This window comes from Macrobrachium nipponense, chromosome 27, assembly GCF_015104395.2.
Source record: "Macrobrachium nipponense isolate FS-2020 chromosome 27, ASM1510439v2, whole genome shotgun sequence".
In the NCBI taxonomy this organism is placed as follows: Eukaryota; Metazoa; Arthropoda; class Malacostraca; order Decapoda; family Palaemonidae; genus Macrobrachium; species Macrobrachium nipponense.
Window position 1 is genome coordinate 26,661,191 of NC_087216.1, and position 23,463 is coordinate 26,684,653.

The following is a 23,463-nucleotide window of genomic DNA, read 5'->3' on the forward strand; positions in this document are numbered from 1 at the left end:
CTTCACTCTCTTGACTAGAGAACGAAGGCGGTCGATCTCCAATCCTTATTCTCATTCCTCGAGGGAGGGAAAAAAGAATTTAGGATGGAGATTGTTGTACAGAACTACAATATACTACGTATATTACCCTCGCGACATTGATTCTTTTAACAGTTGAATTGTCCGGGGGGTAGGCGCACATACCGTAGTTAACTCTACGGTGTTTGTGACCGAGACGAATTGTATCTTAAGTTGAACTGCAACTCGGGGTTGCCTGCAACCTCCCAGTAGTTATCAGTTTCGATTTTAGATACTTGGTATTGTCACGACAACACCAAATCAGCTTTTGTATTTACCGAAATCCGTTTCGTTTGAATATAATTGCTCGAGCGTATTCTTTATGCTCGATGGGTCTAGCCGAACGCATTCCTTCGTGGAAGGGATTACCTGGCAACTCAGGATGACAAGTCACCGAGAGCTACTGCGTATTGAACTGCCTGAGATAGCAGCTCAGTATCAGCTAGGTCTCCGAGATGCACGGTCGGTTACGTCTCTCTCTCCCCTGGTTTGATTGACTACTGAACCCGTATCTCTACCCAACAATCATGGACTTAGGTCTCTGATTAACGGGGATTCTCGCAATAATGAAGGACCATCTACTGCTGTGACACTCGATTTCATCGCCTTCGACATTGCGAGAATTTTCAACAGAGATATCTCTTGGACTCTTTCATCTTTCTGTTTTACCGCACAGCAACAGAAGTCTGTACTAGTCTCCCGCTGCATCGCACCGCGATAATGCGAATGATTTTTGCAGACATCTGAGTTTGTCTTTCAAAAATATCTCGTATTCGCAGGTGTGCAATTATGCATTGTTCGCCCCGAATTAACAGATGTGTCAGAAGACATCGCCTACTCTCCGACCTGACAGCTCTACTTCCAAATGTTCAGCCCATGAGAAGCAGTTCTTCAGGCAGTATTTCCCTGTGTCTTCATTACTGAAAAGCCGCTCCGCTTTCATTGCAACTACGATCTCACCGGACAGCAATGAATAGCGGTTAGCGTTCTCAGTGTTTGTAGCACAGGTTCAGAATCTTGAGAATCCTTCTCTCGATTCAGCTGTGAAGACGTAGGCTGTACACCTTCGTCTTCAACGACACATAGTGTTGTTTCTCCTTACTGAGAGTCAACTATACTATGAGATATCTTGCCATCAGGGACCTTGGTCTCTAGAAGGCAATTGACTTTCGCCTGTTGGGCACATGCCTTAAGAGAATCATCACCTCGCCGTCTGGCATCGGTGACGAACAAATTATTTGTTTAGTCTCTTGGCATAACCCTTTAAAGGCGAAGGTTGCGTGACTTGCTCGGGTGCTTGGACAACTTGCCTCCTACCGAACGCAGTCAGTCGGCAGCTGTCAGAGCGCCCAAGTCAGTTACGAACTTCGCTGTGGACTTAGTTCGGTTGTTCCATAACAGTCTTTTCTTCGTCCTAACGGCTTGTCACAGTACCCATACCATCGACACCACCATTGAGTGTCGGTGTCCTACACTACCGAGAAGAATTCATGCATGGGGACATAGGAGAATGTGAGACACTTCGCTGCAGACGGATAGACAGTATGGGTACATGGACGTCACCGAAGTCGAAAAGAGGGATAGGTCATGCGACCATTCCCTTCTTTTCTTCTGAGGTAATTGCATGACTTTTCCTGCGAAGTCAAGCATCCAGGGGATGGGGATTCGTGTGACGCTCGATTTCGTACCGAACTTCGTAGCGAAGACTCAGAACCCATCGGTTCCTGACGATCGGTTAGAGTCCTTCACAATCCCCTCCCTAATGGACTTCACCGCCTTCGATGCGAAGATGCTGCTTTGTCCTGTGAAAGCGCGACCGCGCTTTCTGAAGAAACTCGACATCCCAGGCTGAGTGTTGAAGACTCTTCGTCAGCACCAAGATGACCTAGAAGTACACTCCCTCGAGTTACACAAGAACTTCTCCGTGGCGCAGGTACTGAAGGCAGGGGTCTGATACAACCAGACCACTGGCACCTCCTTCTACCTTTTGCATATTGCCCACAGGTCCTTGGATCGTTTTCCTTGGGACCCGTGGTGCTGCTCAACACGTTGTGTAGCTAACCCAGACCCTGCAGGCTGAACAGCATCGAGTCCTGGTGTGACTGTAAGAATAGATAAGTGAATGAGAGAGTGGCTGGCTTCTCTTCCTATCTTTTTCTCCCCCTCTACCTGTGGGTAGAGGGATACGGTCATCACCTTGCTGGATAAGGACGAGATGCAGGTGAGCTACTCGACAGAGCCCCATCCTATCCCTTTCACTAGGGATGGGAGCAAATATCCACCACTTCCTCCTACAAGAAGTGGAAGTGGATGCCAACAAGAGACAAACCATAACTTTATGTTGCCTCTTGCAAATAGGAACTTGTTCTTGCTTGCTGGTACGAAGAGATCGCTTGCCTCTCTCTTAGTACTTGGTCCAGAGGTCTGACCATTGATCCTGCGGTGCACAAACCCCGATCAATCGGACAGAGGCTTGGATACCTCCCTCGCTCTTACGACCAGGGAGGCATTCCAAGGTTGGGCGAAACACCAGTCTGTTCACAAAAGACTCAGATTCCTCCCACCAAGAAGTGAGTCTTCCTATTGTAAAAGGACCGAAGGTTTGTGTATGCCGTGTCGGAACAAATGACAATTTGTCCAAAATTGCATTTTTCCTAACTATACAAACCTGAGGTCCTTTTACACATAGTCCCACCTCATGCCAGCCCTCACTCTGCAGTTTTTTTGCTTGGGCCAAAAGCAAAAGTGATTGTTTACCTCCCAGTCACGCGCGCGCGCCTGTCAGACAAGCAGTTAACTACCGAACTCTTTGTTCGAAATCTTACGACCTATCCAGCTGCCGCTAGTAACCTTCCTATTGTAAAAGGACCTCAGGTTTGTATAGTTAGGAAAAATGCAATTTTGGACAAATTGTCATTTTTTAACGGTTTTTATGAAAGTCATCCAAGGTATCCCACTCCTTTTAGCTATAGAATTAAAAATATTTTAGAGGATACGAATATAAAATATTTCCCATTATCCCCTTTGTTATCCCAGTACTCCTGTCTGGAGGTTACCTGATGTGAAATTCTGCAGGTACTTCAGTGGAGCAAAGAGGGATAAATCTGATGAGGAAATGAGGTCCATATTTTTGAGCATGTATCAGAGCATGTAGATACAAGTTTTATATTTACTGATGGCTCTAAGTCCAATGCTGGCGTTGGATATGGGGTTTTTAGCGAATCTTTTAACCGAAGAGGTGCCACTTCCTTCTGTTGCCTCAAACTTTACAGCTGAATTGTATGGCATCCTAATAGCACTGGAACATATTACAACACTCCCAGTTTGTAGCTATACAATATTTTGTGACTCCAAAAGCCCTACAGTCCCTGGAAGTCTTTAATACTGATCATCCCTTGGTGTTGAAGATCTTGCAGTGGATATTTTTGCACCAAAATAGAGGCAGCATTGTTTCATTTTGTTGGGTTCCCGCCCATGTGAACATATCGGGAAACGAAGAGGCAGACAAGCTAGCCAAATCAGCAGCGTAAACTTTGGTACCGAGAAAATGCCCTGTTCCATATCGAGATACATTCTATGATATATGGAAATCCATCCAGCAGTTATGGGTACTTCATTGGGACAGAGTAGGCCCCAATAAAATGAAAGAAATTACTAGTCAGACACACCCTTGGAAATATGACCTAATACCAAGGAAGTGGGAGATTGTATTGTGTAGATTTACGTATGGCCATACGCGTTAACCTCATGGGCTATCTGATGGATGGGGAGAATGGCCCTTCTGTGACGATTGCTTAGTTCCACTAACCATTAGGCATTTGCTAGTTGAGTGCCCCCCCCCCCCCCCCCCCAGTCTGGTGAACTTAGGTTGGAATTGTTTTTTAGGTTATAGTAGTGGAGCAGGGGGGTAATTATAGCATGGCAAACTGTTGGGAGGAAAGCGCATGTATTAATAACATTACCTCTTTTGTTTTATCAAAGAAGCTGGTCTTCTCAAATATATCTGAACAGCTGTGCTGTCTTAGTATATACATTTTTTTTCTTTTTAATAGTTTTACTGTTATGTGATCAATCACAATTTCTTTTTATCAGAATATTATTTATATTTTTATCAGAAATTTAATTTATTTTTTTAAATCAAATTTATATATCTCTCATAAAGATAAAGTTATTTTGAATGTTGTATAATATAGTATTATAAAAGTTAAAAGATCACATTTAGTATTCGGCGTCGATGACCCTGGTAGTTGTGACGCCAGATAACTCACAATCAATCAATCAATCTCCCGCTACTCCCTTGGTAACAGACACTTCCAGGGGCTGCTTTATCATCTGGCGGGGTCTGGTGCGGTCACCCATGAAACGGTGACCATGACAACGACCACCCTGTCTACTCCAGGGTACGCCGCCCCTTCCTCATTGGTATCTGTCTCTCCTACAGCCGCTGTGCAGGAGCCAATCGCCTTACCGAGGAGGGGCGTGCCGGCCGCCGCCCGGGGTTTTGCCATGCTGCCTCGACCGGACTTCCACTGCCCTAAAAGCTTGCCACTGACCTGCCGCCGGTACCCAGGTTGTCGCTGGCTGTTGCCCCGCCTCCTGTGTTACCTGGGCTGCCTGCCGTGCCTGCCGTACCTGTGTCCGATGCTGTACTGGCTGTTCCTGCCATTCCTGCCGTTCCTGCTGTTCCCGCTGTGTCCTTACCTGCTGACGTCATCCTTGCTCACAGGTGCGTCCCGGGCCCCTGTTGCTTTGGCAACAGCAGCCCCGGCTCCGCCCTGGATGGCTGACCTCACGTCTGTCCTGAGGAAGCTGATGAAGAAGAAGAGGAAGAGGAGGAGGAGGAAAGGTGTCGTCGTCGTCTGCATCGTCTTCTTCGTCGTCTGCAGCCGCCTCTTCCCCTTCGACTTCCAAGGCTACCCAGCCGCGGAAGAAGAAGGCTGCCTCCTCCCCTCCTAAGAAGGCTCCTTCGGGAACTTCTCAGGGCCCATCCCACCGGGGGGTCCTTCCGCTGGTCCTCCTACTCCTTCAGGAGCGGGGCCCGTCTCTCCTTCTGCAAGGAAGAAGAAGACAGGGACCAGAGGGGTACCAGCTAACACTGGTGCTAGGGGTTCTGCCGCTACACCAGGTTCCATCTCGGCCTCTTGTTCGCGAGAGGTACCGAGTGTACAGTCCCACCTACCGTGGCCGTGCAGCCAAGAACCAGAACGCAGAGCTCGCTCGGCACCAGGTTCACGGCACGGAGCGGAAGGCTGGTGAGAGCCGCTCAGGCGACTCTCACCAGGCCAGCTCTCTCACTCTCGTAGTGACCAGCCGGTCACCCGAGTTGACATGACGGTCCCAGACCGGCCACGGGCTGAGGCTGGGAAGAGGTCCCCCCGATCGCTGGCGCCAGTGGTTCGACGCGCCGTAAGGACACGCACCAGTCTCACCGCGACAGTGGTCTCTGCAGGTCACCTGACCACCACTCCCACAGGGACCGGACAGGTAGGGCGACCAGCAGCAGTTCCTCTGACGCTCGAGATCGGGCCTGCTGTTCTCGGTCCAGCCGTTCTCCCCAGGGGAACGGCATGACCAGGCCTGCAGCCCGATCCCCACCGCGGGTTGGAGATCACCTGCAGCCCTCCAAGCACATTGGTTCTGCCAGTGAGCGAGGGGGGAGCGCAGGTCTGCCTCTCGCGAGCCTTCAACTTCCTCGGGTTACACCGGGAAGGGCAAGACACCGAGGAGTGATCGTGAGAGGCACGCCCCACACGATCCCGTCACGGCGCCATACGTGCCAGGCACGGTCTTATGATCGACCAGGTTGTACGTGCAAGTGACAGGAGGAGACCAAGAGGGGTCTGTCGCCATTCCCCCTCTTGAAGGGGGAGGATCTCGGGAGCTGCTCTTGTTCGAGGGACTTGACAGTCCTACTCCTCAAGATGCAATCACTCCCGAGATTCAGAGGAACTTTGCTGAGGTTATTGCGCTGATTCGTCAGCACAACGATCTCGGGGAAGGATCGCCGCTCCCACCATCCGAGCCCATGTCCCGGCTCGAGTTGTTTTGGGGTCCTAAGAAGGAACCCAGACCAACGGCTGGTCTGCTGCGATCAGAGCTTGCCAACTCTGTTTTAGACCAGGTCGAGTCTCTCGTCTCCGGACAGGACGGCTCGCTGAAGTCTGGCAGGTCGAACAAGCTACTTCCTCCTCCTCTACTGCGACAGCAGCGTTTTAATGTGCCATCTGAGGATCCAATGCCGCCCAAACAGGTGAACCCAGAGTTAGCCAGGCTAACTTTGGTGTGTTGTCCTCTGCAGCAAATGGTTCCTCAGCAGCAAAGGACGTCCTGGGGCCATGGAATTCCACCGCTATGGCGGCTTTCCAGGCCATCTCCTGGTTAGACCTGGGGTCCCTCAGTGTCTAAAGTCGCAGCAAACTCGGGGGATACTCCTCTTGAGGCTGACGCGGCTTTCAGGAGACTTTGTCAGTCTGGGGGAAGGGCCATCTCCTTCCTCACCCATCAGACAGCAAACCTGTGGGCCAACCTGGTACTTCGCTGTAGGGACGCAGTCCTTACCCGAGTTCCTCCTCTCTCTTCCCAGGAGAGATGGTGGACGCTGCGGTGGAAAGGCAGCGCACTAATGACAGTGACCGCCTGGTACACCAGGCAGTTTTGAAGGCTTCTGGGCAGCCTCGAACTGCGGCCAAGCCTAAGAGTTTGGCTAGCGCTTCCTCTGCTGCTAAGACGATTGCCCCGTCGAAGCCCCGAGGAAAGACTCTGGCTTCTACTTCTGCAAGAGGAGGTCGTCATCAGCCCTCCTCCCAGCCCTCCTTCCCACGAGGGGGGGCAGGGAAGAAGTCGAAGAAAGGTGGGAAACGCTAGGGACGGCGTTCCCCCTCACCTGCTGCTGGAAGTGGGGGGGTTGGCTGGCGAGCCATTGGGCAACATTGCAGCTCTACGGTGCCAAGAACTGGACAGTAGACATCCTTTGGGAGGGATATCTACTACCCTTCGAATCTCAGCCACCCCTCACCTCCAACCCCATCCATCTGCAAACATACGTCCTGAGATCATCAAAGGACGTAGCTCTACGACAGGAGATCAAGACCATGCTGAACAAACGAGCTGTGGAGATCGTCACGGATCAATCACCGGGCTTCTACAGTCACCTTTTCCTGGTGGAGAAGTCTACGGGGGGCTGGCGCCCGGTGATAGATCTCTCTCCTTTGAACCGATTTGTTTGCCAGATTCGGTTCAAGATGGAGACGGCACGTTCCGTGCTGGACTCCATCAGGGAGAACGATTTCATGCTTTCAGTGGATTTGAAGGGTGCGTATTTCCAAATACCCATCCATCAGTCCTCCAGAAAGTACCTCCGCTTCATCCTCGACGGGACGGTGTACCAATTCAGGGCACTTTGCTTCGGTCTCTCAACCACCCCACAGGTGTTCACGCGAGTGTTCACTCTGGTGTCTGCTTGGGCCCACTCGTCCGGGATACGTCTTATGAGGTATCTCGACGATTGTTTAGTCCTGACGAGCTCCCGCTCGCAGTTGCTGCAGGACAGGGATCGACTACTGGAGTTCTGCCGCGATCTGGGGATCGTGGTGAACTTCGAGAAGTCTGATCTCTATCCCAAGCAGAGGATGAAGTACCTGGGTATGCGAGTCTTCCCCGCAGACTCGCAGATCAGCAGATTCAGAGAGGCAGCCGACCGGTTCCTGTCTTGGCAGGAACAGGCAGCTCAGCAATGGCAAGTCGTGATTGGCCACCTGTCGTCACTTGAGAAGTTAGTCCCTCACGGGCGTCTTCACCTGCGGTCTCTCCAGTGGAGACTGAAGGAGAGTTGGTCACAGGCAAGGGATCCACCATACTTCCCCGTGTCCCTCACGCAGGAGGTAAGGCAGGACCTAGCCTGGTGGCTGGACGAAAGGAACCTCTTAAGAGGAGTGCCTCTACGAACACACACACACACACACACACACACACACACACACACACACACACTCACACACACACACACACACCCCGGAGATGCTGCTGTTCTCAGACGCATCAAACGAGGGATGGGGCGCACACCTGGAGGAGTTGCTGACTGCAGGAGTGTGGGACCATCACGACAAGCACCTTCACATCAATGTCCTGGAATTCAAGGCAGCGTTCCTTGCTCTCCTAGAGTTCCAGGACCGCTTAATGGGACACTCAGTGGTGTTGATGTGCGACAACACCACGGTGGTGGCTTACGTCAACAAACAGGGGTGCCTAGTGTCTCTCCCGTTGCACCAGTTGACGCCGCAGGTGCACGAGTGGGCCGCGGCTCACTTGATAGAGCTGTCAGCCCACTACATTCCAGGCAAGAAGAATGTAGTAGCAGACATGCTCAGCCGTCAGGATCAGGTGATAGGGACCGAATGGTCTCTACACCAGGACGTGGCAGAAAGTCTCTTTTGACCGGTGGGGGCGTCCAGTCGTGGATCTGTTCGCCACCCGGCACAACAGAAAACTCCAGGTTTTCTTTTCAGCCGTGCCGGACCCATGGGCAGCTGCAGAGGACGCTCTTCAACACCCGTGGGACAACCTCTTCGTCTACGCCTTTCCCCTGTTCAGCCTGATTCGCATGGTGATCAGCCGAGCGCTGGCCACCCCGAATCTCAGGATGATCCTGGTGGCTCCCTGGCCCCAGGCCATTTGGTATCTGGACCTGCTGGCTCTGCTTGCAGAAGCGCCGAGAGACATTCCCCATTGGCACAACCTTCTCCCCCAGCCACACATAGAACGGTACCACCGAGCAGTCCAGTCTCTACATCTTCACGGCTGGCTGTTATCCACCATCTCTTGCGAACGAGAGGCTTTTATCATAGCGCAGCAACAGAGATGGCTGGAAACATCCGTCAGTCCTCTGCAGCTGTGTACCAGGGGAAGTGGGCCGTCTTCTGTGGTTGGTGTTGTAGACGGGGTTTATCTCCTATCAGAGCCACTCTTCAGCAAATAGCGGATTTCCTCGTTTTTCTTCGCCGAGAAAAGCTCCTCTCAGTCCCCACAGTCAAAGGATATAGAGCCGCCCTGGCACTGGTCCTAAAGCTGAGGGGATTGGACATCTCGAACTCATTTGAGATCTCCTTGCTTATGAGGAACTTTGAAAGGTCTTGCCCACCCAGGGAACTCAGGCCCCCTGAGTGGGACGTGACTCTCGTCCTTAGGAGTTTGACTCGAAGACCCTTCGAGCCACCGAGAGTCGTTAGACAGGGATCTGACCCTCAAGACCCTCTTCTTGCTAGCCCTGGCATCGGCGAAGAGAGTAGGGGAACTTCATGGTCTGTCCTTCGATGTGAAACATTCCAGGGGATGGGGATCTGTGTCGCTCGATTTCGCCCCGAACTTCGTTGCGAAGACTCAGAAACCGTCGATCCTTGATGACAGGTTCGAGTCTTTCACAATCCCTTCCCTAATGGACTTCACCAACAATGATTCGAATGAGATGCTGCTTTGTTCTGTGAGGGCGCTACGACGCTATCTGAAGAGAACTCGACACCTCAGGCCTGAGTGTCAATGCCTCTTCGTTAGCACCGGGGTGACCAAGAAAGAAGTATCCAAGAACACGCTTTCTTTCTGGCTGCGTGAGGTGATCAGGAGGGCGTACGGGGCTGATAGTAGTGACGACATCCTTACGCTCCGTCTGAGAGCCCACGAAGTCAGGACCATTGGTATTTTCCTTGCGTTCCGCAAGAACTTCTCCATGGCGCAGGTCCTGAAGGCAGGGGTCTGGGCCAACCAGACCACCTTCACCTCCTTCTACCTTCGGGATATTGCCCACAGGTCCTTGTATACTTGGATACTACACGTTGTGTAGCTAACCCAGACCCTCGCAGGCTGAAACAGCATCGAGTCCTGGTGTGACTGTAAGTATGGATGAGTGAATGAGAGTGTGACTGGCTCCTCTTCCCATCTTTTTCTCCCCCTCTACCTGTGGGCAGAGGGACACGGTCGTCACCCTGCAGGATGAGGACGAGATGCAGGTGAGCTACTCGACAGAGCCCCATCCTATCCATTTCACTAGGGATAGGAGTGAATATCCACCACTTCCCCCAACAAGGGGGGGGGAAGTGGAAGCCAACAAGAGACAAACCCATAACTTTGTTGCCTCTTGCAAACAGGAACAAGTTCTTGCTTGCTGGTATTAAGAGATACGCTTACCTCTCTCTTATTACTTGGTCCAGAGGTCTGACCATTGATCCTGCGGTGCACACCCCGATCAATCGGACAGAGGCTAGGATCCCTCCCTCGCTCTTACGACCAGGGAGGCATTCCAAGGTTGGGCAAACACCTGTCTGTTCACAAAAGACTCAGATTCCTCCCACCAAGAAGTGAGTCTTCCTATTGTAAAAGGACCGAAAGGTTTGTATATTGTACCGGAACAAATGACAATTTGTCGAAAATTGCATTTTTCCTAACTATACAAACCTGAGGTCCTTTTACACATAGTCCCACCTCATGCCAGCCCTCACTCTGCATTTTTTGCTTGGGCCTAAAGCAAAAGGGATTCTTCGCCTCCCAGTCGCGTGGCGCGCGCACTGTCAGACAAGCAGTTAACTACCGAACTCCCTTGTTCGAAAGCTTACGGCCAACCAGCTGCCGCTAGTTACCTTCCTATTGTAAAAGGACCTCAGGTTTGTATAGTTAGGAAAAATGCAATTTTGGACAAATTGTCATATTTTAGAATGGTTGTTTTTATACATTCAACTTCCCTGTCAGATATATACTTAGCTATAGACTCCGTCGTCCCCGATAGAAATTCGAATTTCGCGGCACACACTATAGGTAGGTCAGGTGATCTACCGCCCCGCCGCTAGGTGGCGGGAATAGGAACCATTCCCGTTTTCTAAGAGATTTTCTCTCGGCCGGGACATCAACATTGTTGTTGTTCCTCCTGATTTGATTTTCGTGTTTTTCATCGCTATTGATCTTCTAAGCCGGTCTTTTTGATGACGTATTGGTTCTTTGGTTGGGCATACTCTTTCGTGGACTGTTATTTGGACTTGATTTTGGATTTTTCTTATAATGTCGGACTCTAGCTTTTCGGTTAGAAGACAGTGTGTGAATGAGGGATGTATGGTGAGGCTACCGAAAGCTTCGGTAGACCCTCACACAGTTTGTAAGGGGTGTAGACAGAATGAATGCTCTGTATCTAACACCTGTAATGAATGTGTAGGTTTGAATGAGGAAGAGTGGAAGAATTTGAATTCCTATTTGAGAAAATTGGAAATGGATAGGGCTAGGAAGGCTTCCTCCAGAAAAGTAAGTCGGTCTTGTTCTAGCGAGCCTATTAATATATCACCTAACCCTAAACATGTAATTACTTCCTCTGCTACTGCCAAGACTGCTGATAGTGACGTAAGTGTACCCAGTGCAGTGGAGGGTGCGTCTGATCGGCTTCATCTCGCTCCCAGGCCTAGACCGCTTCCAAGCTCACAGGCCCAGAGGAGAAGGAATGTCAAAAGCCTTACGGAGGTTATGGAGAATCCCCACCGATCAGGCGTCCCCTCGGCAGGTTCTGTGACGACCCGAACTGCCAAGGATCGCTATAGAAAAAGCATCCTAAAACAGTGTTTTTCTTCAGATTCTTCTCCACAAAGAAAGGGCTGGAGTTCTGAACTTTCACGCCCCTTGAAAAGAAGTTGGAAAGCTCCAACTTTGGATTCAAGTCTGGAGTTTTTCCCTGAAGGGTCCTCCTTGTGAAAGGAAAAAAGCCAGATATATTCCAACTCTCAGCTCGGAGTCTCCTTCCTCCTCAAGACTCCTTCACCTACATCGGAAAAGGAAGAAGAGAATGCTGCGGCAAAAATTCTACCAAAAATGCAGGAGCAGATCTCCTCTTTAGTAGGAGTTCTTACAAAGGAGACTTCCAGAAGAAAGGACACTTTCCTTCCTATTAAAAAACCTAAAACTACTCTTCGGACAGGAGGTAGAAAGGATGCGCCAAAAAAAGCGCCAGAAAGCCATCCTGGCGCAAAGCGCCAGAAAACAGCAAAAGCCATCTTGGCGCAAAGCGCCGGAAGCGCCAGCCTGGCAATGCGCCAGAAGCGCCAGCCAGCGCCAGAATTTACGATCGTCTTCCAAACGATATTTGAACATAGCGATTCTTCTAGCTTTCAGCGGGATCAGACTTTACCTGACAGGGATAGAGCTTTTTCCGTTGAGAGCGATACGAGAGAACATCCTTCTTCTGACAGGAGAGGAAGACGTCGCACAGGCGGCCATCACTCTTGCCAGGAGAAGGAGACAGTCTTGTTGCAGGATCAACCTACCTCTCGTAAGGATGCAAGTTGTCACACAGGCGGCCGTCGTTCTTGCAAGAGTGGGGTAGATGTTGCAAAGGACTCATCTCCTATAGAAAAGAATCAATTCTCTTTGGAGATTGAATTTGATTTGGAGGATGTGTCGGATTCAGAAGATCGTGCGGCTGCAGGCTTGTCGGACTATAAGACGCTAGCAGCCCTCTTACTTCAAGAGTTTAGAGACTCTTTAAGCCCTACTGCCCCACCTTCTCCTAGATCTGTGTTTACCAGTACTAAGGTCTCAAAATCGTCCTCTTTCATTAAGATGAAACCAACCATTTCGATGAAGAAGGCGCTTAGTTTTGTCGGAAACTGGCTTAAAACCAAGAAGGAAGCGGGGAGAACTGTCTTTGCTGCCCTCCTTCCAAACTGCAGGGAGGAGAAAACGGTATCTGGTATGAGACGGGAGAATCATTGGTCTTACTCTCCCAACCTCTGCCAATGCAGATTTTTCAAACCTTGTGGACGCTTCAAGAAGACAAGCCTTGTCATCAGCTAAGATCACATGGGGGACTTCTGAAATGGACCATCTCCTCAAGGGATTGTTTCATGTATTAGAAGTTTTTAACTTCTTAGACTGGTCCCTTGGGGTGTTGGCTAAGAAAACTCAAGAGTCGGAGTTGCTGAGCCCAGAAGTCCTTCATAGTGTTCTGTCCTGCATGGACAAAGCGGTCCAGGATGGATCAGGAGAAGTGGCGTCTCTCCTTGGAACGGGAGTTTTGAAGAAAAGGACTTTATTTAGTTCGTTTTTAACAAAAGTAGTTACTCCTATCCAGAGGTCGTCCCTGCTTTATGCTCCGTTATCGGATCAATTGTTCCCTTCACAATTAGTAAGGGACATTTCCCATTCTTTGGCTGAAAGGCCACGCAAGATCTTTTGGCCCAATCAACAAAGAAAGCGAGGACCTCCGTTCCTGTGAAGAGAGAGACTAGTACTCCTCAACAGCCCTTTCGAGGGAGGTAGGTCTGCATTCAGACCTATCAAGAAAGCCAAATGAGGTGCCAGTCCTTCAAGCACCGGTAGGAGCCAGACTTCTGCAATTTTCAGAAGAATGGGCTCAGAGAGAGACAGACAGCTGGTCTCTATCAGTGGTAACGAAGGGATATCTTATCCCCTTTCAAGACAGGCCTCCTCTAACGACGACCCCGAGGGAACTGTCGGCCAAGTACAGGGACCCTGCCATGAGAGAAGCACTTTTAAACCTTGTAGATCAGATGTTGCAAAAGGAGGCCATCGAATTGGTCCGGGATCCGCATTCCCAAGGATTCTACAACTGTCTTTTTCTGGTTCCGAAATCCTCGGGAGGGTGGAGACCGGTTCTGGATGTGAGTGCTTTGAACTGTTTCGTAGAGAACACAAAGTTCTCTATGGAAACGTCCAAGTCGGTTCTTGCAGCTCTTCGTCCAGGAGATTGGATGGTCTCCTTGGATCTGCAGGATGCTTACTTTCATGTTCCCCTGCATCCCTCATCGAAGAAGTTTCTTCGATTCATGATGCAGGGCAAAGTATTCCAATTCAGGGCCCTATGCTTCGGCCTTTCAACAGCCCCTCAAGTTTTCACGGCCATAATGAAGAATGTTGCGAAATGGCTACATCTGAAAGGGATAAGTACAGTGGTCCCCCCGTATTCGCGGGGGATGTGTACCAGACCCCCCCGTGAATAGTTAGAACCCGCGAATGTTTGGAACCCCTATGAAAATGCTAAAAACAGCCTATTTTGTTAGTTAAAACTCAAGAAAAACCCACTAAAAATTTTCATACTTGGTTTTTTTAATAGTTTTATCACAAAAAGTACTTTTTATGATGAAATTCATAAAAAAAAACAGGAATTTGTGGTTATTTATCATAGAAAAATACCGCGAATGCGCGAATTTTCGGCGAATAATGCAGGGAAACGTTCCCCAGAGAAATCCGCGAATCTGGAGAACGCGAATACGGGGGGTCACTGTATATCTTTATCTAGACGATTGGCTGATAAGAGCAAGATCAGAACATCAGTGGTTGAAGGACTTGAAGACGATTTTAGAACTCACAAAATCACTGGGAAATTTATCCCCAGACAGAACATAGTCTATCTGGGGATACAGATGGATTATCGGGGTTTTCAGGTTTTTCCGTCGCAAGAGAGAATTGCTCGAGGCTTAGAAAAAATCTCGAACTTCTTAGGGAAAGAGCGGAGCTCGGCGAGGGAATGGCTCAGTCTATTGGGCACCCTTTCCTCGTTGGAGCAGTTCGCTTCCCTAGGGAGATTGATCCTCAGACCTCTTCAGTTCTATCTCAAACGAATGTGGAGTCAGAAGACAGGAGATTTGGCAGACTTGTTTCCCATTCACCAGGAGGTAAAGTCAAACCTGAGGTGGTGGTTAACCCCATTAAGAAGAAAACGAAGGAGTGTCCCTCTTGATTCGGAACCCTCTCCTAGTGTTGTTTTCCGATGCCTCGGAAACAGGTTGGGGAGCAACATTGGGTCCAAAGGAAGTGGCAGGTACAGGCGGTCCCCGGGTTACGACGGTTCCGGCTTACGACGTTCCGAGGTTACGACGCTTTTTCTTAAATATTCAATGGAAAAATCCGTCCTGGGTTACGACGCTTGTTCCGAGGTTACGACGCTGACGCTTCCGACGCTCCGAGTTAACGACGCTTTTAAAAAACGCATACTATGATAAAAATCCTTTATAGTTTAGCACAGTATATTAATAAAAATAAGTTTCTGGTTAGATTACAACAAAAATTTTGAGATTATGATGATTTTCGACACTTTTTATGTTGTATTTTTCTATGTTTTTTAGTGACGCCTCATATGCGGAACTAGTTTCCGAGCGAATGAATACATACTAGTTTACATATAACAGTCCAAAAGTGCAAATAATGAAAAAATCATTGCTTGTTTCCAGTAATAATAACAAAACGAAGTTTCTGGTTAGATTACAACGCAAATTCCAAGTATCCAAAGAGAGACATTATCCAGTAATTTGATCAGAGAGAGAGAGAAGAGAGAGACAGAGAAGACGAGAGAGAGAGGCGTCTTCCGACGCTCCGAGTTAAGGACAGAGAAGTGTTCGTTTCGTTAAACGCCTCTGACTCATGCCAGTAAATGTTTTGTTGATACTAATAATATAAGCCTATTTAAAGATACGTTTACTTTAATTAGTCTATATGATACGTAAATAGTAATCAACTGTTCTTGTAGCCCTCAATATTTGGCAAAATCGAAGTATCCAAGAGAGACATTATCCAGTACGTAATTTGATCAGAGAGAAGAGAGAGAGAGAGAGCGAGAGAGAGAGAGAGAGGAGAGAGAGGAGAGAGACGCTTTGGCATCATGGTCTCGGGGGTTTTTATAGCTTCCTTCTGCTTGATGATCGTGGATATTGTAGAAGGATTTCGACCATACTCGTTTGCCAAATCGACGATACGAACGCCACGTTCATGCTTTGCTATAATTTCATGTTTTGCTTCCATCGAAATAATTTTCTTGGGTTTTTTCTTATCACCTGCTTTGTCTTTAGCTTTGAGACCCATGGTTAATAATAAAATAGACAAAATAACACGAAAATAGGCGCAAATACAACGAACTAAACAACGACGTGTTAACATGCAGCACCAACAAACAAACAGACTGAACGCCATTTATCGGTCGCCTATACAACTAACACTCATCGCAAAATCGTATCTCAAATATTTCGTTGTATATCAAAGCTTGTATTTTCGCAAATTTTCTGTTATATCTCAAAACATTCGTATATTAGGGCAATCGTATGTCAAGTTTCCAATGTAATTTGATCAGAGAGAGAGAGAGAGAGAGAGAGAGAGAGAGAGAGAGAGAGACGCTTTGGCAACAATGGTCTCGGGGATTGACGTAACGTTTATTTTCTGAACAGATAGGACAGAGAAGTGTTCGTTTCATTAAACGGCCTCTGACTCATGGCAGGAAATGTTTTGTTGATACTAATATATAAGCCTATTTAAAGATACATTTACTTTAATTAGTCTATATGATACGTAAATAGTAATCAGCTGTTCTTGTAGCCCTCAAGATTTTGCAAAATCACTCCAGGTTGTACATAAAACTTCAAGAATGTAGTGTCACCAGAGGATTACAATAGTTTTTACCTTCAAGAACCAGCATTCTTTTATGAAAATAACTCCAGGTTGTACATAAAACTACAGGAAACAACATGTAGTGTAACCAAAGGATTACAAGTAAGGTTTTTATAACTTTTTATTAGTTTAAGACATATTTCCAAGCGTCGTTCCGGCTTACGACGATTTTCGGCTTACGACGCGTCTCAAGAACGGAACCCCCGTCGTAACCCGGGGACTGCCTGTACTGGACTAAGGAACAGGTGCCACTGCACATCAATGCAAAGGAACTCCTGGCCATTCATCTAGCCCTGGAGTACTTCGAAGCGGAAGTCAGAGGAGTGGTAGTCCAAGTCAACTCGGACAATACCACTGCTCTGGCTTACGTCTGAAATCAGGGGGGCACTCACTCTTTCTCACTATACGAGATCGCAAGAGATCTATTGACCTGGACGGAGGAATGGGGCATAATACTCCGGACAAGATTTGTTCAGGGAGTAAAAAATCTAAGAGCAGACAGATTGAGCAGGAAGGACCAAGTACTTCCGACAGAGTGGATGCTCCACTCAGAAGTCTGCAAAGTACTTTTGGTCCCTCTGGGGAAAGAAGTTTCCAAGAACACTTTCTTTCTTTCTGGCTACGTGAGGTGATCAGGAGGGTGTACGACGCGGATGGCAGTGACGACACCCGTACCCTTCGTCCGAGAGCCCACGAAATCAGAGGTATTGGTCCAACCCTTGCGTTCCGCAAGAACTTCTCCCTGGCGCAGGTTCTAAAGGCAGGGGTTTGGGCTAACCAGACCACCTTTACTTCCTTCTACCTTCGGGATATTACCCACAGGTCCTTGGACACTTTTTCTTTGGGACCCGTTGTGGCTGCTCAACAAGTTGTGTAGTCTACCCAGCATCCGAGTGGACAGAACAGCATCACATCCTTGTGTGACTGCATGAATGGACGAGTGAAAGAGAGTGTGACTGGCTTCTCTTCCTTCGTTCTTCCTCCTCTACCTGTGGGCAGAGGGCCGCGGTCGTCACTACGTTGAACAGGAGGCCGATGCAGGTAAGCTACACAACCGAGCTCCATCCTATCCCTTTCATTAGGGATAGGAGTTTTTTATCCACCACTCCCCAACAAGGGGGGGAGTGGAAGCCAACAAGAGACAAACCCATGACTTCATCTTGGCTCTTGAAGAAGGAACTAGTTCTTGCATTTGTTGCTATTTATAAGAGGTACGCTTGCCTCCCTCTTATAAATTTGGTCCAGAGGTCTGACACTGATCCTGCGGTGCACACCCCAATCAGCTGGGCAAAGGCTAGGATCCCTCCCTTTGCTCTTACGACCAGGTAGGGAACCAAGGTAGGATGAACACCAGTCTGTTCATAAGACTCGGATTCCACCCACCAATAAGTGAGTCTTCCTATTATTAAAGAACCGAGGGTTTGTATACGTACCAGAACAAATAACAATTTGTCAAAAACTGTATTTTTCCTAACTATACAAACCTGAGGTCCTTTACATATAGTCCCTCCTCATGCCACCCGTCACTCTGCGTTTTCCTGGGCATAAAGCAAAGTGACTCCTCTCCTCGCAGTCGAGCTGACCGCCAACTGCAGGACAAGCAGTTAACTACCGAACCCCCTTGTTCGAAGCTTACGACCAGTTCAGCTGCTGCTAAGTACCTTCCTATTGTTAAAGGACCTCAGGTTTGTATAGTTAGGAAAAATACAATTTTCGACAAATTGTTATTTTGCAGTGTCTTGTATGTAACAGAATTTCATACTCATTGTTGTCAAAATATTTTTGCAGGTGGTGTTTCCCTTGCAGCATGAGCGTGTATTTAATAAGTATCTGGGAATGGATCGTATTCATCCTAGAATACATATGCATACTGCAACAGGAAGAGTAACAATGCATGACCCAAACCTTCAGACCGTACCAAGAGATTTCAACATTCAGGTTAGGCATTTTTTGTAAACTGTTTGTAGGAATTGAGTCCTTTCTTGGAAGGCTAGTAAAAAGGTTAGTTGTAGGGTTTGGTACTGATTATTTGATTTTCTCAAATTATGAAATGTGTTGACAAGCACAATTTACTTTTTTTTCTGTGCTCTTTAGAGAGAAATTCTTGATTATTTTTGTTATTTGTATTAAGAGGCAAAACACTTCATTTGATTATAAAAGGAAAGGAAAGAGTTAAAACATTGAAAATCAAGAAATTATAATCTGGAATGCGATTGAATCTGAGTGAGGAGCTTTGACCGTTTGTGATTAAAAAAGTGTTATGGTTCCTTTATGGCAGAAGCAGCATATTGAATACCTGCCCTTGACTTGAGATCCATATGCATAGAAACTGTGTATATTTTAGTTAAGCCAATCATCAGATAGCTTGCTTTCTTTAATTACATTTTCCATTAGGATGATAGGTTTGGCACTGCTTATAAATGGCACTAATCACACTGCAACACTGAGTATAACTTGTGATAACAGCAGAATTTTTTTACTAGCTTCTGCACTTAGACCTATATTATTCATGAAAGTCTTACAGATATGTTATGCTCTTAACAGAGAGAAATTAAAGGGACTTCAGATGGCAATTGTGGTTTGAGGAAACAACAACAGGCTTTGTCAAATTCAAGGATAATGACGCAGTTAGCGCCTCTCTTGGTAAGTATGCCAAGTTCTGACTTTTATCAAATATGGTAAATTTTACTTGGCTGTAAAATGGGATACTGCTTACAGCTTACTTTATTTGGCACACTGTAGACAGTACTAAACACACTTTGCAGCATCTGTTTGTCGCCTGACAATATTTTTCTCTGACGTCTCTGTTTCTTTGGTATCTTTTAATTTAGCTCTCCAACTTCTCTAACTTTACATGTCTCCAATTTCCACTTCTCAATATTGGTTTGGAGGTATTCAGGTGTATAAGTTAAATGTTTCTGTTGAATGTAGTATAAGTGTCATGAATTATTTTTCAGATTGTATTATTTTTATTATTTGTGCATAGAATTAGTGGCTCAAAAACTTTCTTTTGAAACCTTTCAGACACAAGAATTCGAAGACTATACCATAAGCCTTCGCCACGCTCTGGTGGCCCACCCTGAAAACATCCTTTTAGCAGCTGATTATTCTCAGCTGGAACTCAGACTGTTAGCCCATTTGGCAGCTGATACAAAACTTTTGCATCTGCTTAATGGTGGAGAAGATGTTTTCAAGATGATTGCTGCACAAATTCACTTCACCGACGTCTCGGAAGTAACTTCAAAACAACGACAGCAAGCTAAGCAGGTAATTGCTCATTTTGTTGTCTTGTTTAATGGTAAAAATTTTCTTATACATTTAGTATGGAAAGGGTATGTTTCAAGAGTACGAGCTTATTCATTTTGGCTCTGTTGATCCACAGGATATTATATTGACATTGGGGGATCAATTTAGTTGATGCTGATGTGATCTTAAGGTACAGTATTAGTATTTTATATTTCAGATTTGTTATGGCATGATATACGGAATGGGTGCACGGGCACTTGGCGATCAGCTAAACGTAGACGAAAACGAAGCTTTAACATTTATGGACAAATTCAAAAGTCGTTTCCCTGGGGTGCAGGATTTCATGCAAAAGACGGTAGAGAGTTGCCGAGAGAAAGGTTACGTCGAGACTCTGATGGGTCGTCGAAGATATCTTCCAAATATATGTAGTACCAATTCTTTTGCCAGAAGTAAGTGACTCCTGAAAATACAACATTTTTTCTGAACTATTTAATCCTGTGATTTCAGGGTCTTCAGTTTATTTCAATTGGTTTTCGGAGAGCTGAAGTGTGATTGTAACATACATATACTAATTTTGAAGGACAATCTCTTCAGTAAAGCTTATGAAGTCTGGACATCATACCTATGAAGCCAAACTTCAATAACGTGTTTAAATTTGGGACTGCATTTTATGTAAAAATTATAACTTTTAAGACAAAATCATATTAGAAACAAGATAAAAACACTTAGATAATAGGTAAGAAAGTCAAGAAAGTACTTGTCAGAAACAGTAAATATCGAATGACTTGGAAAAAAAACCAGGATAGTAAGAAAAAGATAATTGATTAGAAATTGAATCATAAATATGGGAACTATTTATAATTTTAAAGGGAAATAACCACATGAAAGTAGTTGTGTGATACACGTACCTATCATAACCCATTGACCAGCCTTTAGTGAAACTTTGCAAAGCTCAAGATTTTTCAAAGGGAGAAGACTTCTCATCTGGATCTTTCTGTAACCAGAATCGAATGGTTAACAAGTATTTCTCATTTCAGGTCAGAGTGAACGCCAAGCTGTTAACACTGCCATTCAGGGCTCAGCCGCCGATCTAGTCAAAATTGCGATGGTAGAAATTGCGAATGCTTTACGTACAACGTTCCCCTCTACTCCCTCATTCCTGACACACCCTAGAACACCAAGAGACAAATTTACCGGGGCCTACCTGGTGCTCCAGCTTCATGATGAATTAATATATGAGGTTTGTGCAAAGTGTTTTACCTTCTACACTAATAATTGTTCGCACTATTTCATAAAATCCTGACAATATTTATGGGAAAGTTGACAATATTATAATATTTTGTCTTGTAAAATTTATTTTTATAGCATAAAACGTATTTTCTCACACAAACCCATCAGTCATATAGTGCCTTCATTTGCTTGTTGAATATCTCCAGACATTTATACATGAATGTGTACAGTATAAAATCAGGAGAGTTAAAAGCAATGTGTATGCATTGTTGCCATTGACCCATCACTGGGAAGTAACTCCTTGATTTATGTGCTTGGAATTTTACACTGAAAATGAGGTTTTGGAAGGTGGACATTGTATAGATTGACGTTTGTATGAATGTTTTATTTTTTGTTATCAAAGACCTCCCATCATATATAGCTCATATTGTAGATTGGGAAGGAGGTCAAGACGTTAAAAGGCCAAGACTTCTTTTTGGACTCAGGGACTGTACAGTTCAGTAGCAAAGGCTCAGAAGGTATTCCTCATGGGGTATTGTAAATAGTGGAACAAATGTTGAACAAAGCAAGGAGCTTTTACTAGATAGTACGTATATTACGTAGTGATCTAAAAGAACTGCATTAAATAAGGGTGAAATCTCAGTATTCCTCATAAAATCGAGAAAATCCTGAATGTAAGAACATTCACTCTAACCTTACTAGCATAGTTTTCAGATGCCTCCACACAAACCTGAAGGACAGATCAATTTTTTTTTTTTTAAATTATGCCCATCTTTTCACACTGCAAAGTGTGCGGTTAGGAACATGGTGGGGTACAGAAAACCAGAAGTAAAGTATTACTTCATTACATAACTTTCTGGGAGACACGTGTAATTAAAAAGGTCTTACTATCATAGTGAGAGCAAGCTTCAACTTGAGGTGGGTTAATACCCCAGTACTGTATTCGATGTATATTGTTTTTTGCTTATACGTATTAGATTAGCATGTTCTTTTTAATAGAATAACATACTTTTACTTTTGTAAAAAAAACAAGGTTTGTTTATAATAGTGTTTGATACAATACCACTTAAATTTAAATATGCTAGTAGGTGTACAAGGATATTTTTAGCAATATATAAGTGCAGCTAACTCCCAGGTTAGCTACCAACCAGAGACTAACTCATCAGAATTTCTAAGTTTGCAAATGGCTGGGCTTGATTGAACAAAAATAAAGGTTCCTATGACACAGCTTTCAAAATAAGACTACTTTTATTTTTCAGGTGGCTAATGAAGATATCATTCAAGTAGCACAGCTAGTTCAAAAGTATATGGAAGGGGTGCACCAGCTTGCAGTTTGCTTGCCTGTCAAAATAAAGGTTGGTCCATCTTGGGCTTCCATGCAGACTCTCAATCTCTAAGTTAGACTTAAAAGATATATAGTGTTACATTTGTACAGTATTTTATATATATATATTATTCTGGTAGAAAATGTTGGCTTATAGAATATTTATTAACAGATGTAAATAATATCAGGCTCTTCATTGTTATTAGATTGGCATTATAATTTAAGTGTGTAAGTGACGATAATGACTCAATTTTATTTAACTTATTCTTTTACCATTATACATGCTAGAAATTTGTAGGATTTATCAGTCCTCTTGTACATTTAATCATGTACTTTTTTAAACATAAATATTTATAAGAAAAATTTTAATACAAATATGGTTACGCCTTTTAAAATTGTATGGATTAATGACAACAGTGATGTTTTCTTAAAACATAATTCCATAAGTCTTATCAAGTGCCCATAAATTAAAGCACTTTGAAAAATGTACATTTTGTTATAAAAATATTTTAAAATCTTGACATTCAGCCTTTGAAGAAACCTTTGAGAGAAACATAATGTAAAATTCATTCTTCATGTATTGACTGGTTCTGTTGCAGTGCAAAAATACAACCCCTCTATTTTACTTAATGGATTTAAAAAAAACCATTCTCGTATTCTGTAAAGGACAGTCATATCCCTTTACTAGAGCGACAGTATATTCCAAAAGGGACACCAACTTATGATTGAATATTGAGAGAGCACTTACAAATCTATGGGTAGAAACAGTCCATTAGGTTACCTCTCCGAATCTTTCCCAGTTTTTTCATAGTATTGGCACATTGTTCACTGTGCTCCCATAAAACCCAATTACTAATACTCCTCTCTCTTGGGGCTTATGTGTGTTCCATGCCTCTCACTTGCTCACTCGTAATTATGGCTAGGGGTCAAGAGTTTAAAGCCCCATCCACACAGTCAAGCAAAGCTTGATGAACTCTGTTCAATGTGACGTCAGAAGCAGGGAAAGTCACTTTTTCCTACCGTATCTGCGCTTCTGACATCACATTGAGCAAAGTTCGTCGAGCAATGCTCAACCGTGAGGATGGGGCCTAACACTTAAAAATGTTGAGATATTTTCAATACAGAAAAGAATGTTCCAATGACAATTCAGGCTTTAAGATTTTTAACTTTCTGTACTCGTATTCATG

At 45.6% G+C, this 23,463-nt stretch overlaps 1 protein-coding gene and 1 pseudogene across 1 annotated transcript; both read left to right on the top strand.

The window, feature by feature from the left end:
• Positions 1–23,463, top strand: part of LOC135200966 (casein kinase I-like) — a 123,366-nt pseudogene that overhangs the window by 18,382 nt on the left and 81,521 nt on the right.
• Positions 17,219–22,569, top strand: LOC135200963 (DNA polymerase theta-like). Its single transcript, XM_064229740.1, has 6 exons — positions 17,219–18,414; positions 19,021–19,119; positions 19,501–19,743; positions 19,940–20,171; positions 20,760–20,962; positions 22,212–22,569. The coding sequence occupies exons 1-6, from the start codon at positions 18,313–18,315 to the stop codon at positions 22,347–22,349; spliced, it is 1,017 nt and encodes a 338-aa protein (XP_064085810.1). The 5' UTR covers positions 17,219–18,312; the 3' UTR covers positions 22,350–22,569.

Coding starts and splice junctions, on each gene's coding strand:
- LOC135200963 (XM_064229740.1), top strand. CDS start 18,313: ATGGATCGTATTCATCCTAGAATACATATGCATACTGCAACAGGAAGA. Junction 19,744..19,939: donor AACGACAGCAAGCTAAGCAG/GTAATTGCTCAT, acceptor TTTATATTTCAG/ATTTGTTATGGCATGATATA. Junction 20,963..22,211: donor ATGATGAATTAATATATGAG/GTTTGTGCAAAG, acceptor TTTATTTTTCAG/GTGGCTAATGAAGATATCAT.